This window comes from Hevea brasiliensis, chromosome 15, assembly GCF_030052815.1.
Source record: "Hevea brasiliensis isolate MT/VB/25A 57/8 chromosome 15, ASM3005281v1, whole genome shotgun sequence".
NCBI lineage: Eukaryota > Viridiplantae > Streptophyta > Magnoliopsida > Malpighiales > Euphorbiaceae > Hevea > Hevea brasiliensis.
This window is the reverse complement of record NC_079507.1, coordinates 23896068-23923032: the sequence shown is the minus strand read 5'-3', so window position 1 is coordinate 23923032 and position 26965 is coordinate 23896068. Positions and strand designations below refer to the sequence as shown.

General features: G+C 34.2%; 1 protein-coding gene across 3 annotated transcripts; it reads right to left on the bottom strand.

Moving 5' to 3' along the window:
• Window positions 1-9926: 9926 nt before the first annotated feature.
• LOC110664954 (lysine-specific demethylase JMJ13) lies at window positions 9927-18334 on the bottom strand. Of its 3 annotated transcripts, none has more exons than XM_021824874.2 (11): window positions 17774-18326; window positions 15529-15913; window positions 14705-14861; window positions 14409-14628; window positions 13495-13548; window positions 13334-13413; window positions 12941-13218; window positions 12389-12784; window positions 11848-12257; window positions 11389-11673; window positions 9927-10746 (listed from the first exon to the last, which is right to left on the bottom strand). In XM_021824874.2, exons 1-11 carry the CDS (start codon window positions 17774-17776, stop codon window positions 10375-10377), a joined length of 2640 nt encoding a protein of 879 aa, XP_021680566.2. In that variant the 5' UTR covers window positions 17777-18326; the 3' UTR covers window positions 9927-10374. The 3 variants fall into 3 exon arrangements, with proteins under 3 accessions (XP_021680566.2, XP_021680575.2, XP_021680572.2); XM_021824883.2 differs by lacking the exon at window positions 9927-10746 and adding an exon at window positions 10773-11134 and having other exon boundaries at window positions 17774-18334; XM_021824880.2 differs by lacking the exon at window positions 9927-10746 and adding an exon at window positions 10774-11137 and having other exon boundaries at window positions 17774-18334.
• Between the last annotated feature and the right edge of the window lie 8631 nt (window positions 18335-26965).

Here is a 26965-nt window from a genome sequence, read left to right as displayed (position 1 = left end):
ATCATTAGGAACACATATTCTGCTCTGGTGTAGCAATAGACCAACAGTTCTTATTGAGAATTCTAGTTTCTTGCCCTATCGGACTTCTTCCAACAGTTTCTGATATCTTTCATCATTCTGAGCAGCCATACTGATCTGATCAATCAACACTGGCTGTACATGCCATGCAACTGCTGTCTGCCCATCATCATTAATCTCTAAGCTGGCATGCAATGATCGTAACTCATGTACCAAAGACAAAGGAGTAACCCGTAGACTTGCCATGGTCTTGTGACTTAAGGCATCAGCCACAACATTAGCTTTCCTTGGCTGATAGTCTATCAGACAATCATAGTCTTTTATTAACTCTAACCATCTCCTCTGTCTCAAATTCAGCTCTTTTTTGGTGCCCAAATACTTCAAACTCTTATGATCTGTGTAGATGTAATACTTTTTCCCATACAAATAGTGCCTCTAGATCTTAAGAGCAAACACAATAGCTGCAAGCTCCAAATCATGTGTCGGACAATTCCTCTCATGCGGTTTCAGCTGGCATGATGCATAGGCAATGACATTTCGATCTTGCATCAATACACAGCCTAACCCATTGTGAGAAGCATCACTGTAAACTGTGTATTCTTTACCCAGGGTAGGTAAAGTCAGGACTAGAGCTTCAGTCAAACATTTCTTCAATTCATCAAAACTCTGTTGGCATTTATCCATCCACTAAAATTTTACATCTTTTAGGAGTAGCTTAGTCAATGGAGATGCCAACATGGAAAATCCCTTTACAAATCTATGGCAGTATCCAGCTAAACCCAGAAAACTGCGAATCTCTGTGACATTTCTGGGTGGCCTCTAATTAAGGACGGCTTCAATCTTACTTGGATCTACCTTAATGCCCTCTTCTGATACTACATGCCCCCAGAAAGATATTTCCTTCAGCTAAAATTCACACTTCGATAATTTGGCATATAGCTGTTTCTTCCTCAAAGTCTGCAGTACAATCCGCAGATGTCTATCATGCTCTTCTGCATTCCTCAAATAGACCAATATATCATCTATGAATACCGCAACAAACTGGTCGAGGTATGGTCTGAAGATAGTGTTCATCAGATCCATAAAAGCAGCCAGAGCATTAGTTAACCCAAATGGCATGACTAGGAACTCATAATGGCCATAGCGGGTTCTGAAGGCAGTTTTAGGGATACTCTGCTCTTGTACTTTCAGCTGATAATAACCTAATCTCATATCAATTTTAGAAAACACAGCTGCACCCCTTAACTGATCAAACAAGTCATCAATGCGGGGCAAAGGATATCTGTTCTTTATTGTCACCTTATTCAACTGCCGATAATCAATACACAAGCGGAGAGTGCCATCTTTCTTCTTTACAAACAACACTGGCGCTCCCCAAGGTGACACACTAGGGCGGATAAAGCCCTTGTCAAGCAGCTCTTGCAACTGCACTTTCAACTCTTTCAATTCTGCAGGTGCCATTCTATATGGCGTTATGGAGATTGGGTCCACACCAGGCATAACATCAATCTCAAACTGCACCTCTCTTTCTAGAGGTAATCCTGGCAATTCATCAAGAAACACATCCTCCATGAAAGACTTAGGGGAAGCAACCTATATTCTTAGGATTCGCATCTATAGAGATAGAGCGAAAAGAATAATTGATTTATCCCAAAGTCTATATTTGAAAAGGTGTTAAAGAGGTTTAACATGCTTGATTCCAAGAGAGGATTGTTACCAGTGAGACATGGTATCCACCTTTCTAAAGAGATGTCTCCAAAAACACCTGAAGAAAGAGATAAATGGCCAGGATTAGCTATTGGAAGTTTGATGTATACAATGTTGTATACTAGGCCAGATATCTCATTTGTTGTTAGTTTGACTAGCAACTATCAATCCAATCCAGGTTTGGAACATTGGATAGCTGTCAAGAATATCCTTAAGTACTTAAGAAGAACTGAGGATTTATTCTTGATTTATGGAGGTGATGACTTGCAATTGGATGGTTATACTGATTCTGATTTCTAATCAGATTTCGATGATAGAAAGTCTACCTCTGGGTTTGTGTTCATTTGTAATGAAAGTGCAGTCAGTTGGAAGAGTTCTAAACAGAGTACCACTGCTGATTCCACTACAGAAGCTGAGTATATTGCTGCATCAGATTCTACAAAAGAGGCTATTTGAATATTAGGAATCCCGGTCTCACCAGAAATCCAAACACATAAAAAGGCGCTACCACATTATCAGAGAAATAGTTGGGCAAGGCGATGTAGCCATGTAGAAAATAGCATCAGCTGAAAATCTAGCTAATCCATTCACTAAACCTTTATCACAAACACAGTTAGACCAACATCTTGAGAAGATGGGTCTAAGGTATATAATGAATGGCTCCAGTGCTAGTGGAAGATTGTTAGTATTATGCCCTAAAGCATATCATTTAGCATGTATCTTGTACATATTTTATTAATAAAAGGCATTTTCACTTTTTCATTTACATAATATATTTATGTGTAATAGAAAAGGTCCATTGATATTTTGTTAGAAATTTTATTCTTAAGTTGTTGAGAATATGAGTGACAGTATTTCTAGCACAAAGTATCATAAATTGGTTCACAATTGAGGATACTTCACAGTAAGGACATGACTTATCCAGAAAGATTATAATCATATTTGTTTCCAAGTTATTTATATGAGATGTTAATAAGATGGAATTGTAACACCCCTTACCCGTCTACTGTATAGCCGAGTAAGATATGTCACACAATGTACCGGAACACCTTATTTTAATTCAACTATTTTATTCTTCCTAATTTATTTCTTTCATAGTTATGAAGTATAATTCATGAAATATCATTCATTTAAGTCATTTATTGAAATTATAATTTATTTGAGGTTCTGCAAATTTTATAGAAAATCCGGCAGAGTGCCGGCTAAAAATGGATAAAAAAGTTCTTCAGAACCTGTGAAAAACACTTCTAAAATTTTTAATTAATCCCAAACTCCATTTTATCAACAATATCCCAATATTTCTCATATATACTCCCATTCTCATTCATTCATTTCATATGAAATTCATATAAGACTCATAAATAAATATTCACTTGTTCATTCATAAACACAATTTTCGTAATTTACATCAATACTAAAATACATTACATAAGTCTTAATTACACATAAGAAAATAAAAGTTAATTACAAAATACCAAAATAAAACATAGTGTCCTACCAATGCACTAATGACGGTGAGGTGACACAGACACTATGCAGAGCTGCAGAAGATCTCACCCAGTCTGTGGTCTACTGGGCTCTCAGTCGGTCTCTCCAGAACCTACGCGTGGCAAAAAGCAATGCGCTAAGCAATAATGCTTAGTGGTACCAATAATAAAATAAAAAGAAATAGCAGAAAATAAATATGCAGTGCATGTCTTGATGTCTTATGCAGACAGTTTTTTGATCATTATTGGTAATCTTATTTATTTTGTACTTGTTATATTCATAATTTCATTAAATTTTTTGGTTACCCAAGTAACCTATATTGGATGACTGGACTGGATAAACGGGTAAACTAGCACTGGGTATCTAGTACCTCGGGCCGTCACACCATCGGTCACATATGCATCTCCTGGTGTGCAACAGAACAGCTAATCAGCTGTAATAATATCAGGCACAAGGCCAAGTATCAACACAATGTCAGAGTGGCTAAAAGCCATAAAATCACGGAATGGCATAATGCCATGTGTAGTACTGCTAACTGAACCCTATTGGCATGCCAACCTATCCAAACCAATCTTGCTAGGTGTACTAGGGCATGTTACACTTTTAAATTGTACAATTCTTGAAATTTAAGTTTAGGTGTTACTATTCATTTCATTAGTCAACTAAAATGTTGACTTTTGCATAGACAATAGGTACATTGGTTCTAATACTCTCAACATACCACATTTTTCATTCTAAAATTATTAGTATTGGTTGCCAATACCATTTCTAAGCTTAGTGTTAGTTATTCAAAATTTTCAGATTTCAAGCCTCATATTTACTATTTCATTGGTCATTTATACAGTAGGAATTTGGCAAACTTGTCTTTATAAAAGTTGTTCCTTATTTTGTCTAGTTACATTTCCTTTTTTGAATCACTCCATTTGGAGTTTTTTAGCTCAAGTTATAGCCTAAACACCATAACTGGCCGGATTGGACAGAATCCAAAATTTTGGGCAAAACTGGTTCTACCAGATTTGGTAACCTAAGTTTGGTTGGCAATTTGACTAGGTTATGGTCAGAATTTGGATTTGTATTCTTCATGAAAGTTGTAGGTCTATGTCTCAGATTTTTACTGGTAAAATTTCAGGTCAATTGGACCTTTCCACACTGAGTAATGACCAAATGAATAAATACTGTTCATTTGGTCATTTTGCCTAGGCAGAATGCAGGTCACCCGGATTAGGGCAATTTTTAGGTCAACTTGGTTTCGTTTTCTAGGCAAGGTTTCTATACCAAAGTTGTGCTATTATGTGTCTAGTTTCATGTCCAATTGGCCTTGCACCAATTGAACCTCTACAATTCCATTTATAACTGCCCAAACCTGCTGGACTCATGCTTAGTCCTATAGGTCAGCCAAGGCAGCTCACCCATACACAAATGCCAAGTCTCAACTCACTTCATTTCCTCATTATACAAATTCAAATGGTCACTAATTGACCATTACAAGGTTAATTAACCATTACATGAGCAAACCCTAATATTGTTCAAATGTCCAAGTTTTCAAGTTCCATTAATGCATTACACTTGCCTTACACTTGCACTTAAATGTTCAATCACTCATCTCATGTCAAGGGCAACTCATAAACCCTTTGCTTCAAGAAAATTCATCAAACCCTAACAATCCCTAAGCTGCCAAAATTGTAGGGATAAATATACATAAATTTTATTTTGTTTTTCTTACAATTTCCACTTATCTCATGGCACTAAACATGAATTAAACAAGAAAGGGAGGAGATTGGTCACTAACCTCAATTGATCTCTCTTCCAAGTTCCCAAATCTCCCTTTTTCCTTTTTCTTTTTACTAGCTTGATGTTGTTTAAGGTGTGAGGAAGAGCTTTTGTGAAGCAAGATTAAAATCTTATGGTGGTTTATCAAGGAATTCTAGTGAGAAGTTTTGATCAACAATGGTGGAAGGAATGAGGAGGAAGGAGCACGGCTGAAATGGGAAGAGAATTGCAGAATTTGTGTTTGTTTTTTACTTCATTTTAGTTGTATTTATCTCATTTTAATTGGCTTGTCAATTTCTAATTAGTGGGAAGCTTTTTAATGATGTCATCCTATGTCATAAATCTAATTTAATTCCATTTTCTTTTTACTTTGTTTTCTTATTTTTAATTATACTTCTAGCAATATTTATTCATATTTTATATCATAATAATTATTTACTCAACTGGACAAGTCGGCCAAAAATCATCTCTGAAGACGAAATGACCAAAATGCCCTCCGTTTGTCTTAACAGACCAAAATTGTCTATACCGATTGAAAAAATTTTCTAAGAATTTTCTTGGAATTCTAATGCCATAGGAACCTCAATGACCCTTCTCTGGAGTCCCAAAAATTATTTTATGAATTTTTCCTTGGGTCTAGGGCTCTTAGTTGCGAGAACCGCAACTTTCCACTAGGTTACCCATCGCTAGGGCACCGACTCATTTAACTTGGTTGTATTTTATTTCTAAAATTTTTTCAAAATTTTTTTATTAATATTTGAATTAATTATGGTTCCTCACTTTAGTTTAAATATTTTTTTGGATATTCTAACTGTCAGACCCACACTCGTCACCGGAACAGTAGAATGTACGGAGTTGCTAGAGGGAGGGTGTTATAGGAATGGTGAGTCTCATGCCATATAACAAACATGATAGGCACTTATACTTGATAAGTAGGCCGAACCAATGACATTTATGACAAGCACATGGAGTTTACTCTTGTCAATGTATTGTCATAAATCATATTAGTGCATATAATCTTTAGACCTGAGGTAGCACAGTTATCTTGTATATAGGTGGTTTGAGTTTGATACTGCTTTCATACTTATACTGTGTAAGGGTATATGGGCATGTGTTGGCTCCTATTAGTTATATATGAAGGTAAGTGTTGATCAAGATGGAATTTGTTCGTCTAAGTAAATAGGAATAAAATCCTATGTTCATTTAATTGTTCTTGATGTTTCAAGTTCCTGGCCAGGACAGATAGATTTAATCAGAAAAGAGTTTCTAATGAGAAAAATCTTTTTAATCAAAAACTGGAATTAAAGGAATATTCATAGCAAATGGGGTTTAACATAAACCATGACTCCAGCTCAAATTGGGATTTTGTAATAGAGAGATTCTAGTGCATGATAACATATGATTATAGGTTCATTTAAGGTAAATTTTATTATTAATTGGGTGGCCATGGCATGCTATGCTAGGTGTTAACTATGGTCTATGAGGTGCATAAAATGATTTAGAGAAATCATTAATGATAAGAAAGAGTTTTGATGATATTAAGAGTTGATATCATGTCTCATTGCCAATTAGTGATGAGCCTAGTAAGTCACACACATACACAAATAATCACCAAATTAAATATGATTTAATTAATTAATTAAAGAATTTAATTGATTAATTAAATAGGTTTAGTTTGCAATTAGATTGTAAAGTCCATAGCATGGCTTGAAACCAAATCTAGGTTATTAGATGTATAGCATAAGTTAAATTTATATTTAAAGTGTTTAAATATGAATTTAATTAATGAGAAATTAATTAATAAAGATTAATTAATTTATTTATATTTGATATAAATTAATTAGAAGAAGAGAAATAATTATTTTGGTTTGATAACTCAAAATTAAGACACAGGGGTATTTTGGTCATTTCACAGGGTGACATGTGGCACCATGAGATGGTGACACATGGCACTACACATAAGCTTGCCATATGTCTTTTGATCATATAAGATGATCAAAGTCAAGATTAAATATAGGTTTGACACTTTGCACAATGTGATTGGGTCAATTAAACCTAGAGCTAATCAAAAGGTGACATGTAGCAAGGGTTTTAAGTGGTGACCTAGCTATATAATGTGTTGTTATGAAAAGAAAAAATAACAATAAGCTTGCCATATGTCTTTTGATCATATAAGATGATCAAAGTCAAGATTAAATATAGGTTTGACACTTTGTACAATGTGATTGGGTCAATTAAACCTAGAGCTAATCAAAAGGTGACATATAGCAAGGGTTTCAAGTGGTGACCTAGCTATATAATGTGTTGTTATGAAAAGAAAAAATAACAAGCTGCTCATTCTCTTTGGTGCCGTCACCCTTGGCTGCCTCTCCCTTCTCTTCTTCTTCATCTCTCATCAATTCAAAGAAATTAGCAAACAATCTCTTGAATTAAAAATACTAGAAATCGTTTCTAGTGTCCTGTTTACATCTGTAATCTCTCAAAAGGCAAAACTTGATTTTCTAATTGATTAGAGAAGCTTTAGAAGCTGTTTAAGGGGCTACCATTGGTGATCTTGGTATGGACAAGCTAGAGGGACAACACCTAGTGTCCTAAAGCACATCCCAAAGATGCCAAACACACTGCAATGCATCAAAAAGGTTAGTGCACTTGTTCTTGATCTAATCTAGAGTTCTAATGAATTAATCTGTTAATTCTAAAATCTTAAATAGAAAATATAGATCCAAAAATATATTAAAAGAGTTTTAATATGCTGTTTATCATTGAAATCAAATAGATAAAATGAACTTGCATTATGCATGTGATCCTAAATGAAAAATTTTTGAATTCAATGATCTAAACTTGTGTTTCTCATGCTTCTGCTCCTTCATATATGTAGATTTCACAATCTATATATACCTTTTACAATAATGAATCTCCAAGAACTGAAGAGAGAAGGAATAAACAGCACAACTTTCACACCCTCTTCTTCTTCTTTTATGTAAAAGTAAAACTCTGCCTTTTTTTTTTCACTCTTACCTATTATGTGCTATAATCAATAACCTTATAATCACTTAGATTTTTCAACTTACCATTTTTCAGTTATGAAAAGAATCTCATAATACCATAATCAATGACCTTATTATAATTATTGTAACCTGTAAAATGATTATAATTTATTCTGATATTACACCATATCAATGATTATTTGAATTTCCAGCACAAAATAAGTGTTAAGCTAATAGGTTAATGGACTTATATTTTGATTCTATCATTAGACTTTAAAATATAAACTTAGATCTATCATGAGCAGACTTTATTCTTCAAATCTAAAAGCCAAAAAATAAACATAAACTCCAAATAACTAGATTATATGACATAATAGCATAAGATTAAAAAAAATTAATTATTAAAATTTAAGATATATGAAAAAAATAGATATTAGTAAAACAATAAAGTAAATATATTACATAAAAATAAATGTATAATTAAATTGATCAATCTAAAATTTGCATAAGAGTTTAGTTTATACATGCGTAAATAAAGGCTAGACTTATGAAATGTATTAAGTAGTACTTTTGCGTTCATTTTGATTGATTAAGGAATTTTTTTAATTTCTTTATTTTTTTTTTTTTATAGAGAAAAGTTTATGTATAGGAGAGATATCTCCATTCTAGGGTCAAGAAGAGCTATAGACTATTGGGAGTTGTAGTGGGACTTTCGAATTACTCTCGCACAAGGAAATTTAGCAGTAATCAGTGGAATCTGAATCTGAGATGTGTGTGCATGAAGAGCTAATCTTTGATGTCCCATAAATTAGTATTATAATAATAAATATTTTATTTTATTTTAATTGACTATTGAAATTCATTTTATTTTAAATATTAATAAAATAAAAATATGTTAAAAGTAATAATTTTTTTATTACAAATTTATCTTAAAATAAAATTCTAATACTATCAAAATCTAATTATTTAATTAAGTTAAAACTTAAGACATTAACAAATTGTTACAATAATCATTAAAATAAAAAAGTAAACAAGTCTTTTTATTTAAAATTCTAATGACCTAATATTTTAACTACATTAAAACTAAAAAAAAAAAGCATATCATTAGTTTTTTTTTATTATAAATTTATTGACTTTTCTATCTATAATAATAAAAATATAAATTTTTTTTCCTCTCTTTTTTAATCGTCACCATTTATTTACTCTTAATTGAGTGGGATTTCAAGTAATATATCTATTTTATTTATTAAAAATGATTAAATGTATACAACCAATAATTTATACATCTCCTCCTATACTTTCTCATTAATTCTCATAATTTTTTTTTGTTTGCCGTTTAACATACATTAACCTATATTATTATTATTATTATTATTATTATTATTATTATTATTATTATTATTATTATTATTATTATTATTATTAATTTTATCATAAATATGTATAACGGATACAAACAATATGCAACACAATTTCAAATCTATTTAAAAATTGAAACTGAATTAAAAGTTCAATATTGTAATTTCGTTTTTCAATATTTTGATTTCACTTTGATTCTTAGTGCTTTTGTTCTACTTTAGTTTAATTTGGTCCTTAACACAATTTAATATGATTTATGATAGAAAATCATATCAAAATTACATAATTAAGCTTTAAAGTTAATTATTAATGCAAAATATATTATATAATATACTTATCTATTTTTTAATTATATAATCGTTAATTGTAAAATATATTATTAAAAATTAAACATATTATATAATATATTAATATACTTACAATGAAAAAAATAAAGAAATGAAGGTTTATATATATATATATATATATATATATATATATACAGATTATTGGTAATCAGTGCGCATTTCTAATTTTACGTAGCATGCGCCTATAATGAAAGAAATCAGAATTTCAGTGCAACAAGAGGAAAGGAAAAATCTCAACAGATACTAAAGAGAAAGAAAAGGCATTTCCCTGCATTTATTTTGCTTAAAAAAGAATAAAGAACCTAAGAGGAAGCAGCAGATTGACCTTAAATGGAGGAGTATTGGGAATACCCACATTTCCTCTCAAGAATTAATTTGGCTGATAAAAACAAATTTACAGAGTTACTAACCAAATTCTACTTTTGGCTTTGCAGGAAGGTTTTCCTGCCGAAGACGGAAAAACACCGTAGCTTGAGAACCAGAAGAATTACCAACCGTGCCAAGTGCCCCAAATTCGAGCCCCGCACAAAGAATAAAAATTTCCTAAAGTTAACACTACACTGCTCCCACAATTAATCTTCTGGATATTCCGTGTTGTTAGAACCCCATTAGAGAAATTAAAGTTAGCAGAGTCAAGCCCTAGATGATGCTCCAGAGGCAGGCCAACCAGTTTCTTCACCTATCATGTTATCCAAAAGTCAATTCTTGTTCTCTGACCCAAGAAATGATGGGCCTCGGACTTTAAGACGCTTTGGACCGATCTCTATAGGGGGCGGTTCCGTCATGGTTTTTCCCAACTCATGCTGGAATCTATCCAATCTCTGTTTTTCTTGTTGTCTGCACATTGTTTCATCATTGACCAACTTCTTGAACTTAATAGAGATGGGAATGCCACTTCCCCTGGCAAACCTGTCCCTACATGCACTCTCTGTAGCTTCCTTTTGATTTTGATTTTGATTTGAGGTGGACGTAAAACTGTGATTTGATTCATCATGAGTTTGGCTGCACTCGGATGACATTGTTTGACCATATCTTCTTTCAAATTGAAGCTTCTTCAATCGTTTCAGCCCCTATGTAATTGAACAAATAAGAGAAGATAAAAATTTAAATCAAAGCAAATTCACTGTGCTGCCCAGAGAAAATGAAAATTACATAATAGTACAAATGAACACACACCATTTATAAAATGGCCATGCAAAGAATAGGTTTTACGCTTATGCCTAATTTTGACTTGGAAAGGGAAAAAGAGAAAAAATTCAATAGCTCTACAATTGAATCACTAAAAGCAAATATGTGTTTTGCTCTTCTAGAAAACTAATCTCAGATGCAACTCAACCACTATTACTAGGTTTATGCCCTATGCCCCACCAATTACAGCTTAATGAGCTTTTCCTTTCCCATGCAGCTATGCTCCTCTGTTCCTTCGGTAATTTGTGTCCAATGCAAGATATGAAGGAACTGCTGAATAGAGGTTGAATTGAAGTATTTAATCAAAGTGTGATCAATCACTGCACTAGAGCTTGTAACTCAAATTGGAATTGACAAAGGTGGCGCATTGACAAAAATGCCATCAATAAAAAAACAAGATGAAACAGGATCATTTATGACAAATAAATGCGTAAAAGATACTATCTTTCCAACAGTGGACAAGTTCCCAATTCCCACTACTAAAGTAATTGCACATAAAAAATGGCAAAATTACAGTACTATACCTGGTGCTCAATATTCTTTGAAGACACATCATCATTCACAACTCTTTTTTCCACCTTAAGAGAAGACCGGCGCTTAACCCTAAATATCTCTGAATCAGAATCATCACTTTGCTGATACACGCTAGGTCTAGCCTCTGATCCATGAAGGTTGCCATGCTGGACGCTAGGGCATTCCTCATGAGACAAAGAGGATAGAAAGGACTCGTGCATGTTGTGTGTTACTTCTTCAGAAGACTTAGTAGATTCGAGATTCCTAGTGTCAAGGTCAGCCCACCCCTTTACCGTCTAATCATATCAAAAAAAAAAAAAAAGAAAGAAAGAAAGAAAAAGAAAAAGGAAATCGTTAATTATAGTTTTAAAACACAACTCTTTTCACTGTTTGAGAGCGTCTCATTAGAAAGGGGAAAAATAAGAAGGAAAAGGATAGCAATTTTTGGGAATAAGAAAGCTGGATCTTACACAGTTAGCCGCAGAAGTGCTTTCTATCGGTTCTCTGGAAGGACAGAGAGTAGATGCAGAACAAGCAACAGACGTTTCTGAGACATCAGGTCTAAAATTTTCAATGCCACATATGAAAGTGGACTGCCTATGGTCTTGTGACCAATCCTGAAATTTTGCAGCAGTCTCAGCGTTAATGTCAAAATTTATCTCACAATAAGGAGAATATCCATCCTCCAAAACACTTAGAAATTTGTTTGATGTGGGATAGGAATAAAAATCATCCCCCCTTCTCTCTTGCCGTTGAATCTCCTCCAGTACTCCATTTTGCTTCTCAAAACTCTTGGCTGCAGCTTCCATGGCTGAAATGTCCTCCCTCAGAAATAATGCATGATGATTTCTTCCGCACGAAAAGTTGAGGGACTCAATATCTGGATAGGTAATCAGGATCATCATAAGAAATCAAGAAAACAGAAGATCAACAAATGACAGATGGAAAAAGTAAAGAGACAATACACCAATACATACACATTCACATTAACAAATATGTAGCAAAACATACCATGCCGAAGACATACAGGATGCATGTCACAGTTGCAGTTAACAAAAGCTACATAGCAGTCCCGTTTGCATAAGCTGCATAGAATAGTTCCATGGGTATTTCGCAAAAGGCCAGTACATGCCCTTGATTTCATCAGAGACCATCGAGCATGATGCAGGAAACGCATCAGTTTGACAAAAGAAACCTTAATGGAATGATGAGAAATCAAGTCTGCAGATGAATAATCTGAATCTTCACATTCCAGGTTCGTATAGAGAATCATAGCTTCTTTGCAGAGTAGTTCTTCATGGGGAAGAAGAGGCATCCTGTTAAGAATTGCATAACGCCAGCTAGCAATAGCTCCCATCGGAAACCAATCACCAATTGCAAAGTTCACAGCCTCACCACAATTAAAACCTATAGATTTAAAAAAGGTAAAATACAAATGCTGCAATTGTACTGTGATAAATATCCCAAGTTAAAGCATAGGAATAAGTGTGTTCATGAAACATTTAACCATTATTATCATCAGTTTCCAACCATCTTAACAATTGAAGATCAAAAATATCTTACCATGGCTAAATCCAGCATGATAAGCTCTAGGGAAGGTGATAATGAACTCCCCAGGCCTTTGCACAGCCTTGTAAACAGGTACACCATGTTCTAACAATATATTTGGAGGAAACAAAGTTGTTTTCCCCAAAAGTACATCAAAAGCTCCATCCTCCCCCTCAGTTGATAGAATATCATGCGTATATACGTGTTTCCTGACCACCTTTTCAAAATCTAAAGCTGCATTATCAGGAATTCCATACCAAGTTTTTGACGCTCCACAGTGATGGTAATTAATACTGCCATAACATCAAGAAAATGATAAATAAAAGCCAGTAAACAAAAATTGCCAAGTAAATGAAATAAAAGATATTGTCAAATGTACTGAAAATAAGTGTAATGCACAGGGCCTACCTATATAAATAATGATCTTCGACATGCCAAGCAAACATACTAAATAACATTCCAATGTAAAGCATGGGATCTGTTACCCCCTGAAATATACACAATGAAAGTCAAGAAATTGCAGCGAGTATGAACACAGATATCTGAAGGGGTATTTATAGTCTACTCACTGGAATAACTGTACCCAAAAGCCGTAAAATGGACTTTGGAAGCCGTGAAACATTCTGAAATCACAAACAGAGATAAGGTAAACAATTGAATGAACATCAGTGCTGTACTGTGAAAATAAAGGAAATCTCTGAGAAATCACTAATAACAGGAAATTGCTTTTAATAAGTTATTTAGAATTTTTCCAAAAAGCATTATCCATTCACACAAACTGAACCAGTAAAATAACTGAGAGAGAGAGAGAGAGTTACAATCAGGTTAATATTTAGAAACAACTAACAAATTATATAAATCTAAATGGGATAATACCACATGAAAAACCATCTCTGTTTACTAAAATTATTCACCTTCCTCCCAAGGACAAATTATCTATCTTAAAAGCCTATTACCGAATTATATTCAAGCCTTACACAATATGACCAGCACACTGTATGTTATCATATCTGTCACAGGACAGCATCTCCACTCTACGTACTATTATTCCCTGATCAATAAATATCTGAGAGTTCAAGCACCCGAACCCCACATCCCACAGCTCCAAAATCCCTAAACCAGGGCAAACTTGCGAGGGTACCTCACTGATTTCCGGTCAGGGTTAAGAGGGTTTACCCAATCACCTCCCCCCAACCCTCCTCCAAAGGAATAATATTCTCCCAGCAGTTTTCATATTGCACATTGCCATTAATATTTCAATATCCTTTGATATGTATGCCATCTTGCATTTGAATGGTCGTTATATCCTCCTCCAAGTGAATAAAATATACACCACCAAAGAAAGAAGAAAACTACAACTTGTTCTTGCACCCAGGGGAATTCACTTCTCCTACCTCTATTTTTCATCATGCTAAAATTAAGCAAGTGAAATTTCATCAGAAAAACATACAGGAAATGGTTGAACAAAAAGCAAAATCAACACCTTCAAATTCCATTTGCTATTTCCAAGTGGATCACTGGGAGACGATGAAAAGGCACTACCATCAACATCGCATGCATATTCAACTGTTTCAGTCTTTCCACAAGCAATTTCTTGCCAAAATTCTTTTTCCAAGTATGTTCCAGGAAGACAACTGGCACTACAGTATCTACGGGCAAAAATCTTGTTCGCCATTTTCTCGAAATCACGAAACGTATAATTTCTGAAAAGTAAACCCGTATTTTAAACCAATAGAACTTTGTCAACAACTATATTTACTTTGAAGTAAGAAAACTCACCTTCCACTCATGAAAAAGGTTACCCTATCATCAGTATCCCACTCGGCAAGACGAAGAGGTTGCACTCTAGTTGTGAACTTGAATCCCGCTTTCTCCCTCATCAGTACAACCCCAGCAGGAACAGAAGCACTCAAAGGGGAAACAATCTTGCATATACCTGACAATCATGAGAAAAATTTAGGAATGGCAACAAAATGGGTCAAGTACAGGGACCGAGCCCATCCCCACCCCACAAGAAATCAGGGTCAGAGAGGGGCAGGGCGGGACAGGTTTCTTGCAGGGATTTTTCTTTTTCTTTTTTTATTTTAATTTATCATTATATAATATAAATTTATTTATTAAAACTTAAATTATAAATATAAGTTTTAAATATAATCTTAATAATATAAATATATTTTTTTGTTAAAATTATAATATTTAAATATATAAATACATAAAAAAAATTTTAATAAAAAAATAATAATATAATATTAACGGGGCCGGTTACAGGGATTCGGATGGGGAAAAGATAACAAAGACAACTAAAACTCCTATTAAGGCACTCCTTCAGTAAAATAGAGAACTAATTTTCACTGATGACTAAGAAAAAGGTTGAAAACAAGATCAGCTTTAAGTATGCCTCCTTTGCAGCTGTGGCTCATAAGACCAAGGCAGCCACACTGCAAAATCAGTGAAACAAGGTTTAGGGAAATTTTTCTTTAAGGTCAATTTTCAAAATTAATTTGCTAAAGAATTTTACAGGACTATGTTAACTCTAACTATACACTTTGCTAGTTTTTCTCAGTCTATATTGAAAGAAATTTGCCTCAGCAAAGATTCATTACCATATCTTGAAGCTTCTGGAGCTATTTTCTGTAAATATACCAAAGGATCCTCAAACTCCTCCTTTGTTGGATGGTATACAGGGCATTCAGGGATTTTCTCTGTCCATTCTAGATCACTTGTATCAAACTTATCAACCTTTCTCTTTGCAAAGGCATCCTTCCCACTTGAAGCGCCGTTGGATGGAACAAAGGATTCAACATTACCGTGTAGTCTAATGCCACATGAGTTTGAAGCCCTTAAAGCATCTCCTCCACTTCTACTCATCATACCAGTGACCACTACAGTCTCAGTGACAGTTTCTGATTTCATTCGCTGAAGTTTTTTACGCTTCAGAAATTCTAACCCATTTCTAGCCTCTTTGGACAAACGGACCCTACCTTCCACCTGTCAATAAAAGAAAGCAAAATAATAAAACCTGATAGCTCTATACTTGAAAAGATTTGTCATGTACAGACCAAAAAGGAAGCAGGAGGAGGAGGAGGACCGGAAGAATCATGTTAAACCAGTTGTAGTTTCATAATTTAGTCAGTAATAACAAACAGCTAATTCATCAAATCGTAACAACCAAAGATTAATAAATGTAATCAACAATTGTACATGCATTCTAAATTAGCCTCAGACATCATCTTTCCTAATAAGTTTCTAGCAGAGAAATACTTGTGGGGAAAAACAGTAGGACATCATGCTTTAACCCATAAGCACTAAAATTGGTCCAGGACAGGTTGACCATTCAAAATTACTAATGAACAAGTAAACATCTATCATAAAGCATTCACCTTGACTAATGATTTACACATCCCAGCTTAACATGGTCACGTCAACCTCTTCCATTTCATAAGAATCATTCCATAATTTCTAGATTAAACCATAAATAGTAGGTCCTACATATATTTTAAACTGTCATGTATGAATTCAAACAGTATGATGCAAAACTTCTACACCATGCATTCCATCAAACATGAAAGCAATGATTTTAGTAGTGTATTTCAACCATAACTTGTACTCTAATAAAATAACTTCAATAGCAATGTACCATTTACGTTGTGTATTTCAACCGTAACTTATACTCTAGTGCAATAAGTTCAATTACAATGTACCAAAACAGTGTTCCCTATCTGACGCACTGGCTCCTATCAAGAATAAAATGAACATCAATGTGCCCAAAAAGCAAGAGCTAAAACAGTATTAAAAAAAATTCAGAATAAAACTGAGAACTACAAACCTAAAATTGAAATTATGAAAAACCGTCATAAAAATATCAAAAAAAAAAAAAGAAAATCATATTTCACAAAGTTGTTGCAATACATGAATTTTTTACTGCTCTACAAGTTTAATATATAGCAAAAAAAAATTCCCTTGTATATTTCTACCAAGAATACAACGTTACCGAGTCAACCTCATATGACTAGATCAATTAATAAATTATTAACACAATCAAAGCCAGAAATGAGTGCTTGCTGGACCCATCTTGAAATGTAAGTCAAATGACTTGACAAATCATTAAGTCTCCAATCTCTGTATGCATGTTTCAAACGCAAAATGCACAAATTGACCCAACTCGCTAAATGAACATACTGACGGTGTTCAATTATTATTTAACTCAACCTCTTAAACTCTACCCGGAGAAATTTAAAGCATATTCAAAGCTAGTATTCAACAAATACTCGCGTAAAGTTAAACGCAAAATTTTACTTGCCCGGAAAATAAAAAAGCGAAATTGGAAAATAATAGTAATAGTAATTGAACAAGCATCTTCTTGACCATCATTGCGTGCAAATTATTCACCGATCACAACTAAGCCCCATAAGATTAATATGACAAAAAAAAAAAGCTAAAATCAATTTTTTTTTTGAATTTTTGAAATGAAATCCATAGTAAAAATATCCTAATTATAAATAAAACAAGAAAAAGGAAACCAGCTTCTCTCACAAGCATTTAAGTAACAGAAAATGCAAAAGAAACACGATTTCCACGAAATAAATAACCAGAAATTTGAGATTTGACAAATAAAACGACTTTCTAAAATTAGAAAAAAAAAGGCAAAAATTATTTAAAAAAATGAAGAGACCGTTGCGTATCAGAACATTGCTTTGAGATCTGAACGATAAAAACAATGAGAAAACAAATTAAACAATAACCTGGAAAAATGCAATGCATATACACACCTACAAAAAAGAAAAAAAAATTGAAAACTATTTCAAATTAACACAAATAATCCATATATGTAAACATACAATGGCATACCATTTCATTCCGTAGACGCGCTCTATTAGCCTCCGTTTTTCCAGAAGTTTTAGGTACAAAGCCAAGTCCAGAAATCCAAAATCCAAACCCTAGATCACGATCTTATGCATCAAAAATTCATAACAGAGGAGCAAAGAGCCCACATTTTCTCAAAATGCGGCAAACAAGAACAGAACGAGTCAAACTCAGATCCAAATCGTTCCCCAAGCAACTCAGGGAAATGGAAGCGAAACAAATCGGCGCGTCTCAAATCAAAGAAAATAAGCGGTTTTCCGAGAAGGCACGGAGGCTGATTACGGGATATATGAGCGGTTTCCCGGCCGGAGGACGAAACTTTCAGTCGGAAGTATGTAGAGAGAGAGAAAAAAAAAAGGAATAGTAGATGAGAGAGAGGAGAAAGGAATGGCTTAGAAAACCGAAAAAGAGCGAAAAGAGGATAATTTATAGTTTTATAGTGCAATTTTTAAAAATATTTTAATTTATATATGAAATAAAGAGGGAGAATAGCAAGAAAAGACTTGTGAAGGAAAGTGGTGCGGTGGTTGTTAGGTGGTTCAACCAAACGCCCTGCCGGCCCAAACGCGTTTCTTTTAGGATTCGCTGCTCTCGCGTTTCGCTGGTTTTGGAAGCTTTCCGTTTTCAACATTTGACCATTTTGACCCTTTAAAAGCGGCTTATTAACGGTCCAATGTCAACTGGCTAAACCGTGTAAACGCCCTGGACCTTGAACAACAATTTTAAATATATTCTAAATTTAATTATATAATAATAATTTAAAATCTTAACAAATCATTAAAATAATTATCAAAGAATAAAATATTCTCATAGGATCGACCATCACTAATCACTTAAAGAGTACCAGCAGGGGCAGCATGCATAAAGGATTATAAGTTCCGATTTGTAAAAAAAAAAAAAAAATATATATATATATATATATAGAAATAATTAATTATTTCTCAAAGATCGGATTCTAAAATAAATAACTTTATTTTACCATCTTCGTAAAATCCTATGTATAAGTCAAGTAAACTCTATATTACGCCACGACATTTTCATGAATTTTAATTATTATTTTAATATTGTGGCAAAATATGGCATTTTAATCGACGAATTATATTGAGGATGAAGTCTTCCCTAAAAGTTATCATTTGACATATTCTAAGAAGATAATGGCATGCTGATTAATGTTTTTTTTTTTTATATATATGGCAAAAAAAAAATCTTATTTTTTATATTGTTATATTAATTTTTCGCTATTTTTATATGCAGACATATAAAATCAATATTATTATTATTAAATATAAAATTTTAAAATTCAGTGCTATATAAATTTTGTTCAATTGATATTTGAAAATTTAAAATAAATAAATTAAAATATTAAATATTAAATAGAACGTTCTTCTCAAAAAATATTAAATAAAACATTAACTATAGTCACGTGTAAAGTGGCAAATGCATGACAGAATTGTCCAAGAAAGAATTAGATAGCATAATTTGAATTTCGCACTCCACTTTTATTGTGATGGCATGTCTATATTCAAAACAATTCATCCGTATAGTTAGTATTTTAAACTTTGGTCATGGTTGCGGTAAAACGCTTCAAAATATACGTGAGTATGAAAATTGCAATGTTTACTGTTGGATGTGTGCAGTTAATTATCAAAAGAATAAATAAAAATGCATATTCTTTAATCAATAATATTTTCTTTAGTGATATTAGAGTTACCTTTAAAATTATAATATCTTGATTCCATGTGAATCAACTATACTAATATATATATATATATAGAGAGGTGCAATTTAATATAAATTTTTAAAATTTTAGGACACAAAATATTAAAAATAATAATTAAAATTTTTTGAAATATATATTTTATATTAAAGGCTAAATAATAAAACAATTTAAATCTTTGTAACTTCTTTAGATATAGCGCTACATGAAAACATCTTAATAGACACATTAATAATTTAAATTTAGCTACACTAATTAGTGTCCCTAAATATTTATGATTGCTTTTTTAAGCGTCAGTGCTTGAATTGCTGTAAGTGCTGTCATCCCATATTTTTGTAACACAATACCTTTGTGTTAGTAAAATTAACTTGCCAATGCTTTTTCTTTAAGCATCACCAAGTGGGTGACGCACCAGCTTGCTCATGTCACTATATAGACTAAAATTTACACCCATAGACACTATGCGTATGCATACTGAGGATAGTAGGTGAGCGAGTTTTCACAAGTAACCTAATGGGACGAGTTTAGGTTTATATTATTCAGAGTTGGATGAATTTGGGTTGAGAAAAAAACTACCCATCATGGGTTTAGGTAGGGTCCGAATTCTACACCCTGGGTACCCTCTACAAGAACCTGCTTAGTTAATCAAGTAATGGGTTTAGGTTATCCATAGGCCAAACTCATTTAGCTATGCGGGTTTAGGCTACCTATGAGTATCCGATTTTACTACGTGAAAGTGGAAAATACTATGAAGATGTCTTTTTTCTTAAATTATTGGGCATAATATATACTTTTTTAGAAAGTGTAATATTCTATTTTTTTTTTATAATTTATTTTTTAAAGTATTGAAGGAATTTTCATTATGCCTAATTGAGATTTTAGAGTTTTAAGATTGTGTTTTTATGAGTTTTATGAGTTGTTTTAGAAGTTTTGTATATCTGAACTTGTTGTTTTTTATAATTTGGGATTTAATTTATTTTTTTGTTTTGATAGGGATTTAATTTGTTATTATTTGGCATGTGCTATGATAATTTTGTTATGTTTTACGTATTAAGTTTGTTTGAATTATGGAAACTTTGCTTAATATTTATTATTATGTTAGTTGCTTATTAAATATCGAATTCAAAATGTACAGGTTTAGGTTGATATCTGATCCATTTAGATATGTTTTCCATTTTCTAGAAAAATGCATAATAAAGTTAACGAGTTTAATCAAGTTCGAGTTGTAACACCCCTATTTGTATAGCCTGGTATATTTCACTGTTCCGGTGACCGGTGTCGGTCCGGACAATTAAGGGGATTAGAACCATACTTAAGACAACTAGAGAAACCATAAACACAAATAATTAGTAATGTTCAATTAGTTAAGTATAAATGAGAAAAACAGAACATAAGAAGTTAAACGAGCCGAGAGTCACAGCGATGGGTGACTTCCTCGGGAACGACTGCGAAGTCATTTTAAACTCAAATTTCGAACCGTAAAATGTGACGCTACGGTCCTTAGGACCCTTATGAACACAGTGGAAAAGAGAAAATCACGAAAAAGAACTGTTAAGCTAGTCAAATAATTAGGTTAGGAAGTCAGAAGAAATATGAAATTATTTGCAAACCGGGATGAACCGGTGAGGGGCAATTTGGTCAATTGACCCCGAGAGCTGACTCCTGACCTAACTGTCAAATAAAATCGGAGAAAAGAAAATTTCGGAATCGAGAATTAAATTAAAGAACTAATAGAAAAAAAAAGAGGAAAATGAAAAACTAAAAAGGTGATGACATCATGCATGACCTCATGCATAATGCTATAAATAAAATTAATTAAATTATTTATTAAATTAGATTTTGTGGTCTTCCATAAGCCAAAGTTATAAAATAAAAGAAAAGAAAAAAAAAGAATTAAAAGTCTTCTTCTTTCCATCAAGTTGCCGCCTCACTTTCATTTTCCCTCTCCCTCACCCAAAACCTCCATTAAAGCTCATTTTGAGCTTGATCAAATCCCTAACTCCACCATAGAAAGTTAAACCTCCAATATTAAACCTTGATTTCAAGCCTTGATAGAGGACTTGACAACAAAAAAAAAAGAAGAAAGGAAGAAGTTTGAAGGAAAGAAATTCTGCACTAAGGTTAGTAGATTAAATTTGATTTCTTTTGTTGAATTAGTTGTGTTATTAGTCTAATTAACTAGAAACTAAAGAAATGAAAGAAAAAAAAAATTGTGAGGGACCATTACTGAAATTTCGGCCAGCCATGGATGTATGAGAGTTTGATGTATTTTGAATGAATTATATGTGTTAGTAAGCTTGTATGAAAGTGGTAGTAAGATTGAAATGCTTAAATGTGATTAAATGTAACAATTTAGTGTGATTAGGGTTGGAAGCCTAGGGTTTTGAGGCAAAATTTGGAGAAATGAGTAAATGGCATGTTTGACCTATTGTGAAGTGAAAAATGGTCAATTGTGACCAAATGAGTTGTGTTTGAATTGTTAGAAGTGAAGCTAAATTCGGAGGTTGTATGGTCATGCTGCTGGCAGCATGACCAAGTCAACTTTGAAGGACCAAAACTGAAATTTTACAAGTCCAATTGATATGGCACCAATTGGGGATGAAAATAGACATAAAATGACACAATTTTCATTCAGGAACCATGCCCAAAAAGTGACCAAAACTTAGTGAACCAATTGACCAAAGTTGAATAAGAGCAGTCTGCCACTGTACAAACTGACCAAATGAACAGTGTTTATTCATTTGGTCATAACTCGAGCTAGGCAGGTCCAAATGACCTGAAATTTTACCAGTGGTTAGATGAAATATAGACCTAAAACTTTCATGAAGAACACAAGTCCAAATTCTGCCAGCAACTAAGTCATTTGGCTACCCCAAGTTGGTGACTCAAATCTGGCAGCACCAAAATTTGCCCAGAAAATCTGGGTTGTGTCCAATCCGGCAGCCCTAGTTCAAATGGCCATAACTTGAGCTACAAAACTCCAATTGAGGTGATCCAAAAATGAGAATAAACTTAAGACAATAAGGAACATTTTCTATGAAGAAAGGTTTGCCAAATTCTAATAGTAGATTGACCAATGGAATAGTGCAACTAGGAGCACCAAAAATGAAAATTTGACAATTTTGCTTGAAGGACTTAAGCTTTGAGAAAATGACCAAAACCAACAAATTTAATGACTAAAATGTGGTATGTGGGTGAAGTTGGAGTTCCCATACCTATTAAGCCTTAAAAAGTCAACAATTTGACTTGAATAGTATAGTGAATAGTAATCCGAAACATAAAAACTTCGAGAATGTCGAAATTAGTACATTAAAGCTAGGTAAAAATGAAGTGAAATTTATTTTTGGATTTATGCTAAGTTATGGTACTGAAACACTATGAAATTGTGTGTTTCAGCTGAAAAAGACTTGGAAACTCGAAGAGACTGAGTCAAGGCCTAAAGGCGACTCACGTCAGGTCTGTGCACAATAATTCTTATTTAAATATTTTATTCTTGAAAATTTGACTTTTGTGATTAATTGTATATTGTGTTGCCATTTTATGATCACAAATATGACTTTGGAAATAAATCAGATTTCTCACAAATTATTTGAATAAATTGTTTTGAATTGATTTTATGTTCACACTTAGCATGACAGTATCACATTATTCCTCCTCCATTTATGGGGTTGAGATCGTTTATTTTCCTCCCTCTCTGGCTTGCCAGTTGAGGTTGAGATCGGATGAGTACTCATTAGCTAGCTAGCCACCTCCCTCATTGATTTCGATTAATGAGGTTAAGATTGCTTTGTCATGGTGTACAACACGGCATTGATCGGAAATTTTGTGTCATGGCTTAAGTTGTGTATAACTTTGGCAACACTGTGTTTATGAAATTGTTTGACTAAATTGTGCTATTATGAGCTTTGTTGATTTGAAAAATATTTAAATTGTGTTTCACCAATGAATGATTTATGTATTGCATTTTAAATTTTTATTGTGCATCACTGAATATTTTTATACTTAGCGATAGCTTATTTTGCTGTCGCAGATAAGAGCAAGGAGAAAGCAGCAGAGTGAGCTGCTATCGAATTGTAGACCACATCGATCATTTTGTACGGGTATTATTTTATACCCTTGTAGATAATTTTGATGTAAATATAGAAATGTTGTATGTATCAATGAAAGTTGAGCAGTTGTAAATAAATTGTAATAATATTATTTTGGATTGCCTTCTATAAATTTAATATTTGTACATGTGAATTTCATGTTTTTATGCCTCGTGAATGAAGTATTAAATATTTTGAGATGATGAATTTTGATTTGTATTGTGGGATTTCTTTGAAGTGATTTGAATTGAGATGATTGAGATTTATTGGAGGTTGGGAGTTGTGAAAAATTTTTGGAAGTGTTTTTCTCAGGTATTTGAAGAACTGTTTTCTCCAATTACAAACGGAACTCTGTCAAAATTTTTATAAAATTTGCGGCAAAATTTAAATGGACAAAATTTTTACTAGTATTTAAACTTTGAAAAAATGGTTTTTAATTCTTACCAAAATGCTCACCACTTCCAAAATGTAAGAAAATTGTTTTAAAATCCTTTGTAGGGTACTTAATGAGTTATCGGTATGTGAAGTTCGGTAGTTCATTAAGTATGCTACGGGAACATGTTATGCCTTTCGGAGGGGTAAGGTGTGACATGTTTTAGTGGTATCAGAGCATGGTTTTTCAATAAATTTTGACTATGTGTATGAATATTTTATTGATAAGTACAACTGCTCAAGTGTCTTTAATTGATACATATGACGTATTTACATCATGAATATGCACTAACGGAGGTCAACCTCCTTGTGTTTGATCTCAGGAAGTAGAAATTTTAGGAAAACGGAATGGAAGGAGGAGATCATTCCGAAGAATAATTTATTGAGGCTGAGGTTCAAGGGGAAGCCCCAGCACTCCAGAACGTGAGTGGGTCAGCCACTCCAGCTCCTACACCAAAGACCGCGATTTCTGCTCAATTTGTCCGAGATGGTCAGCGTTCTTCCAGCAAATGGCGGGTAATGTGCCACCCCAAGCTCAGATGCCAATACCTGTAGCACAACCACAGCCCTCAGCTCGGCAATATGTAAAATTGATGAAATTTGGGGCCACCGAGTTTAAAGGCACTGTGGATCCACTGAAGGCAGAACAGTGGTTGGAAAGAATGGAACGAGTTTACAGAAAACTGCAGTGTACGGAAGAGATGAAGTTTGAGTATTCTGTTTTCTTGTTACAAGGGGATGCATATGAATGGTGGAAGACCATCCCCCACAGCCTGGTTGAGCCACCTGTGCTGACATGGACAGACTTCCTGAGGGAATTCAGGCAGAAATGGGTTCCTGATGCATATGTAGATATGAAATTACAAGAATTCTTGAGTTTAAAACAAGGGGACAGAACCATAGCAGAATATGAGAGAGACTTCTCAAGGCTAAGCCACTATGCTGGAAGCTTAGTCTCCACCCCCAGAGACAGATGTAAGAGGTTTGAGTCCGGATTAAGGCCGAATTTGAGAATGCAAGTCGTGGGTTTTCGACATCAGAATTTTGCTGAATTGATCTCACAGGCCTTGGAACTAGAAAGGATAGAATCTGAAGGGGCAGTGAAGAAGGGTTCACAAGAGAAAGAGAAGGCTGAAAAGACTATTGGACAAGCATCTGAAAGTGGTTCTGGCAAGAGGAAACAGTTTGGGGGATCCAGCTCCCGTAGATTCGGCAAAGGCAGATTTTCTGGCCAAAGACCACCCCGGTCTGGTCAGCCGACCCAACAAGCTTCTCGAGGATCTTTATCAGTACGACAATGTGAAACTTGTGGGAGAACTCATGGTGGGGTTTGTTTCAAGGCCACCGGTGCATGTTTTAACTGTGGAGGGAGCGGACATTTCGCTAAAGATTGTACTAGTCTATTCCGGTCTGGATCTTTTGCTACATCGGAAGGATCAGCCCAAGTCTCTGCACCTAAAGGGTCACCGTCAGCTGCTAGAGGTAGAGGCAGAGGTAGGGGTCCTGGTAGCACTCCTGGAAGTCAAACCACTGTTAACCAGCCAGTAACTAGTGGCGCACCAGTCAGAGTGTATACCATGCGTCAGAGGGAGGAAGCTGAAACATCAGATGTAGTAGCTGGTATTTTCTCCATCCTTGACTAAGATGTGTATGTGTTATTTGATCCTGGCTCCACACATTCGTATGTTAGTGCTAGTGTGATGTGTTCTACTGCTATTCAGTGTGTACTAATGGATTATGATGTGCTAGTAACTAGTCCATTAGGCCAGGAGGTCAGGGTAAATAGGCTATATAGGGACTGTCCTTTGGTGATCCTATGACATACTTTTCTGTCTAATTTAATTGAAATGCCCTTCAGAGATTATGACATTATCTTGGGCATGGATTGGTTAGCCAGGCATCACTTCATGATTGACTGTAGACTGAAGACAGTCACTTTTGGTCTCCCTCAATATGGTGATGTAGTAATACATGGGGAGAGGCAATTATTGCCTTCAAACATCATTTCAGCTGCACTGGCCAGGAAAATGATTAGAAAAGGGTGTGAGGCGTACTTGGCACATGTGATAGACACCCAAGTGGGGAGTCCAGCACTGAGGGACATTCCTACTGTATGTGACTTTTCGGATGTATTTCCTGATGAATTGCCAGGATTACCTCCAGAAAGAGAAGTGCAGTTTGAAATTGATGTTATGCCTGGTGTGGACCCAATCTCCATAACACCATACAGAATGGCACCTGCAGAACTAAAAGAATTGAAAGTGCAGTTGCAAGAGCTGCTTGATAAGGGCTTCATTCGTCCTAATGTGTCACCTTGGGGAGCGCCAGTATTGTTTGTTAAGAAGAAGGATGGCACTCTCCGGTTATGCATTGACTATCGGCAGTTGAATAAGGTGACAATAAAGAACAGATACCCATTGCCCCGTATTGATGACTTGTTTGATCAGTTGAGGGGTGCAGCTGTGTTCTCCAAAATTGACCTGAGATCAGGTTATTATCAGCTGAAAGTACAAGAGCAGAGTATTCCTAAAACTGCCTTCAGAACCCGCCATGGCCATTATGAGTTCTTGGTCATGCCATTCGGGTTAACTAATGCTCTGCCTGCTTTTATGGATCTGATGAACACTATCTTCAGACCATACCTCGACCAGTTTGTTGTGGTATTTATTGATGATATATTGGTCTATTCGAGGAATGCAGAAGAGCATGATAGACATCTGCGGATTGTACTGCAGACTTTGAGGGAGAAACAACTATATGCCAAATTGTCGAAATGTGAATTTTGGCTGAAGGAGATATCCTTTTTGGGGCACGTAGTATCAACAGAGGGTATTAAGGTAGATCCTAGCAAGATGGAAGCTGTCCTCAGTTGGAAGCCGCCCAGAAATGTCATAGAGATTCGCAGTTTTCTAGGGTTAGCTGAATACTACCGTCGATTCA

Excerpts from the sequence above, each read along its gene's own strand:
- LOC110664954 (XM_021824874.2), bottom strand. Across the intron at positions 14,862-15,528 it reads TCCAGAAGCTTCAAGATATG|GTATATGCAAGATTGTTTCC; the intron begins GTAATGAATCTT and ends CATGATTGTCAG. Across the intron at positions 11,674-11,847 it reads GCACTTCTGCGGCTAACTGT|ACGGTAAAGGGGTGGGCTGA; the intron begins GTAAGATCCAGC and ends TGATATGATTAG.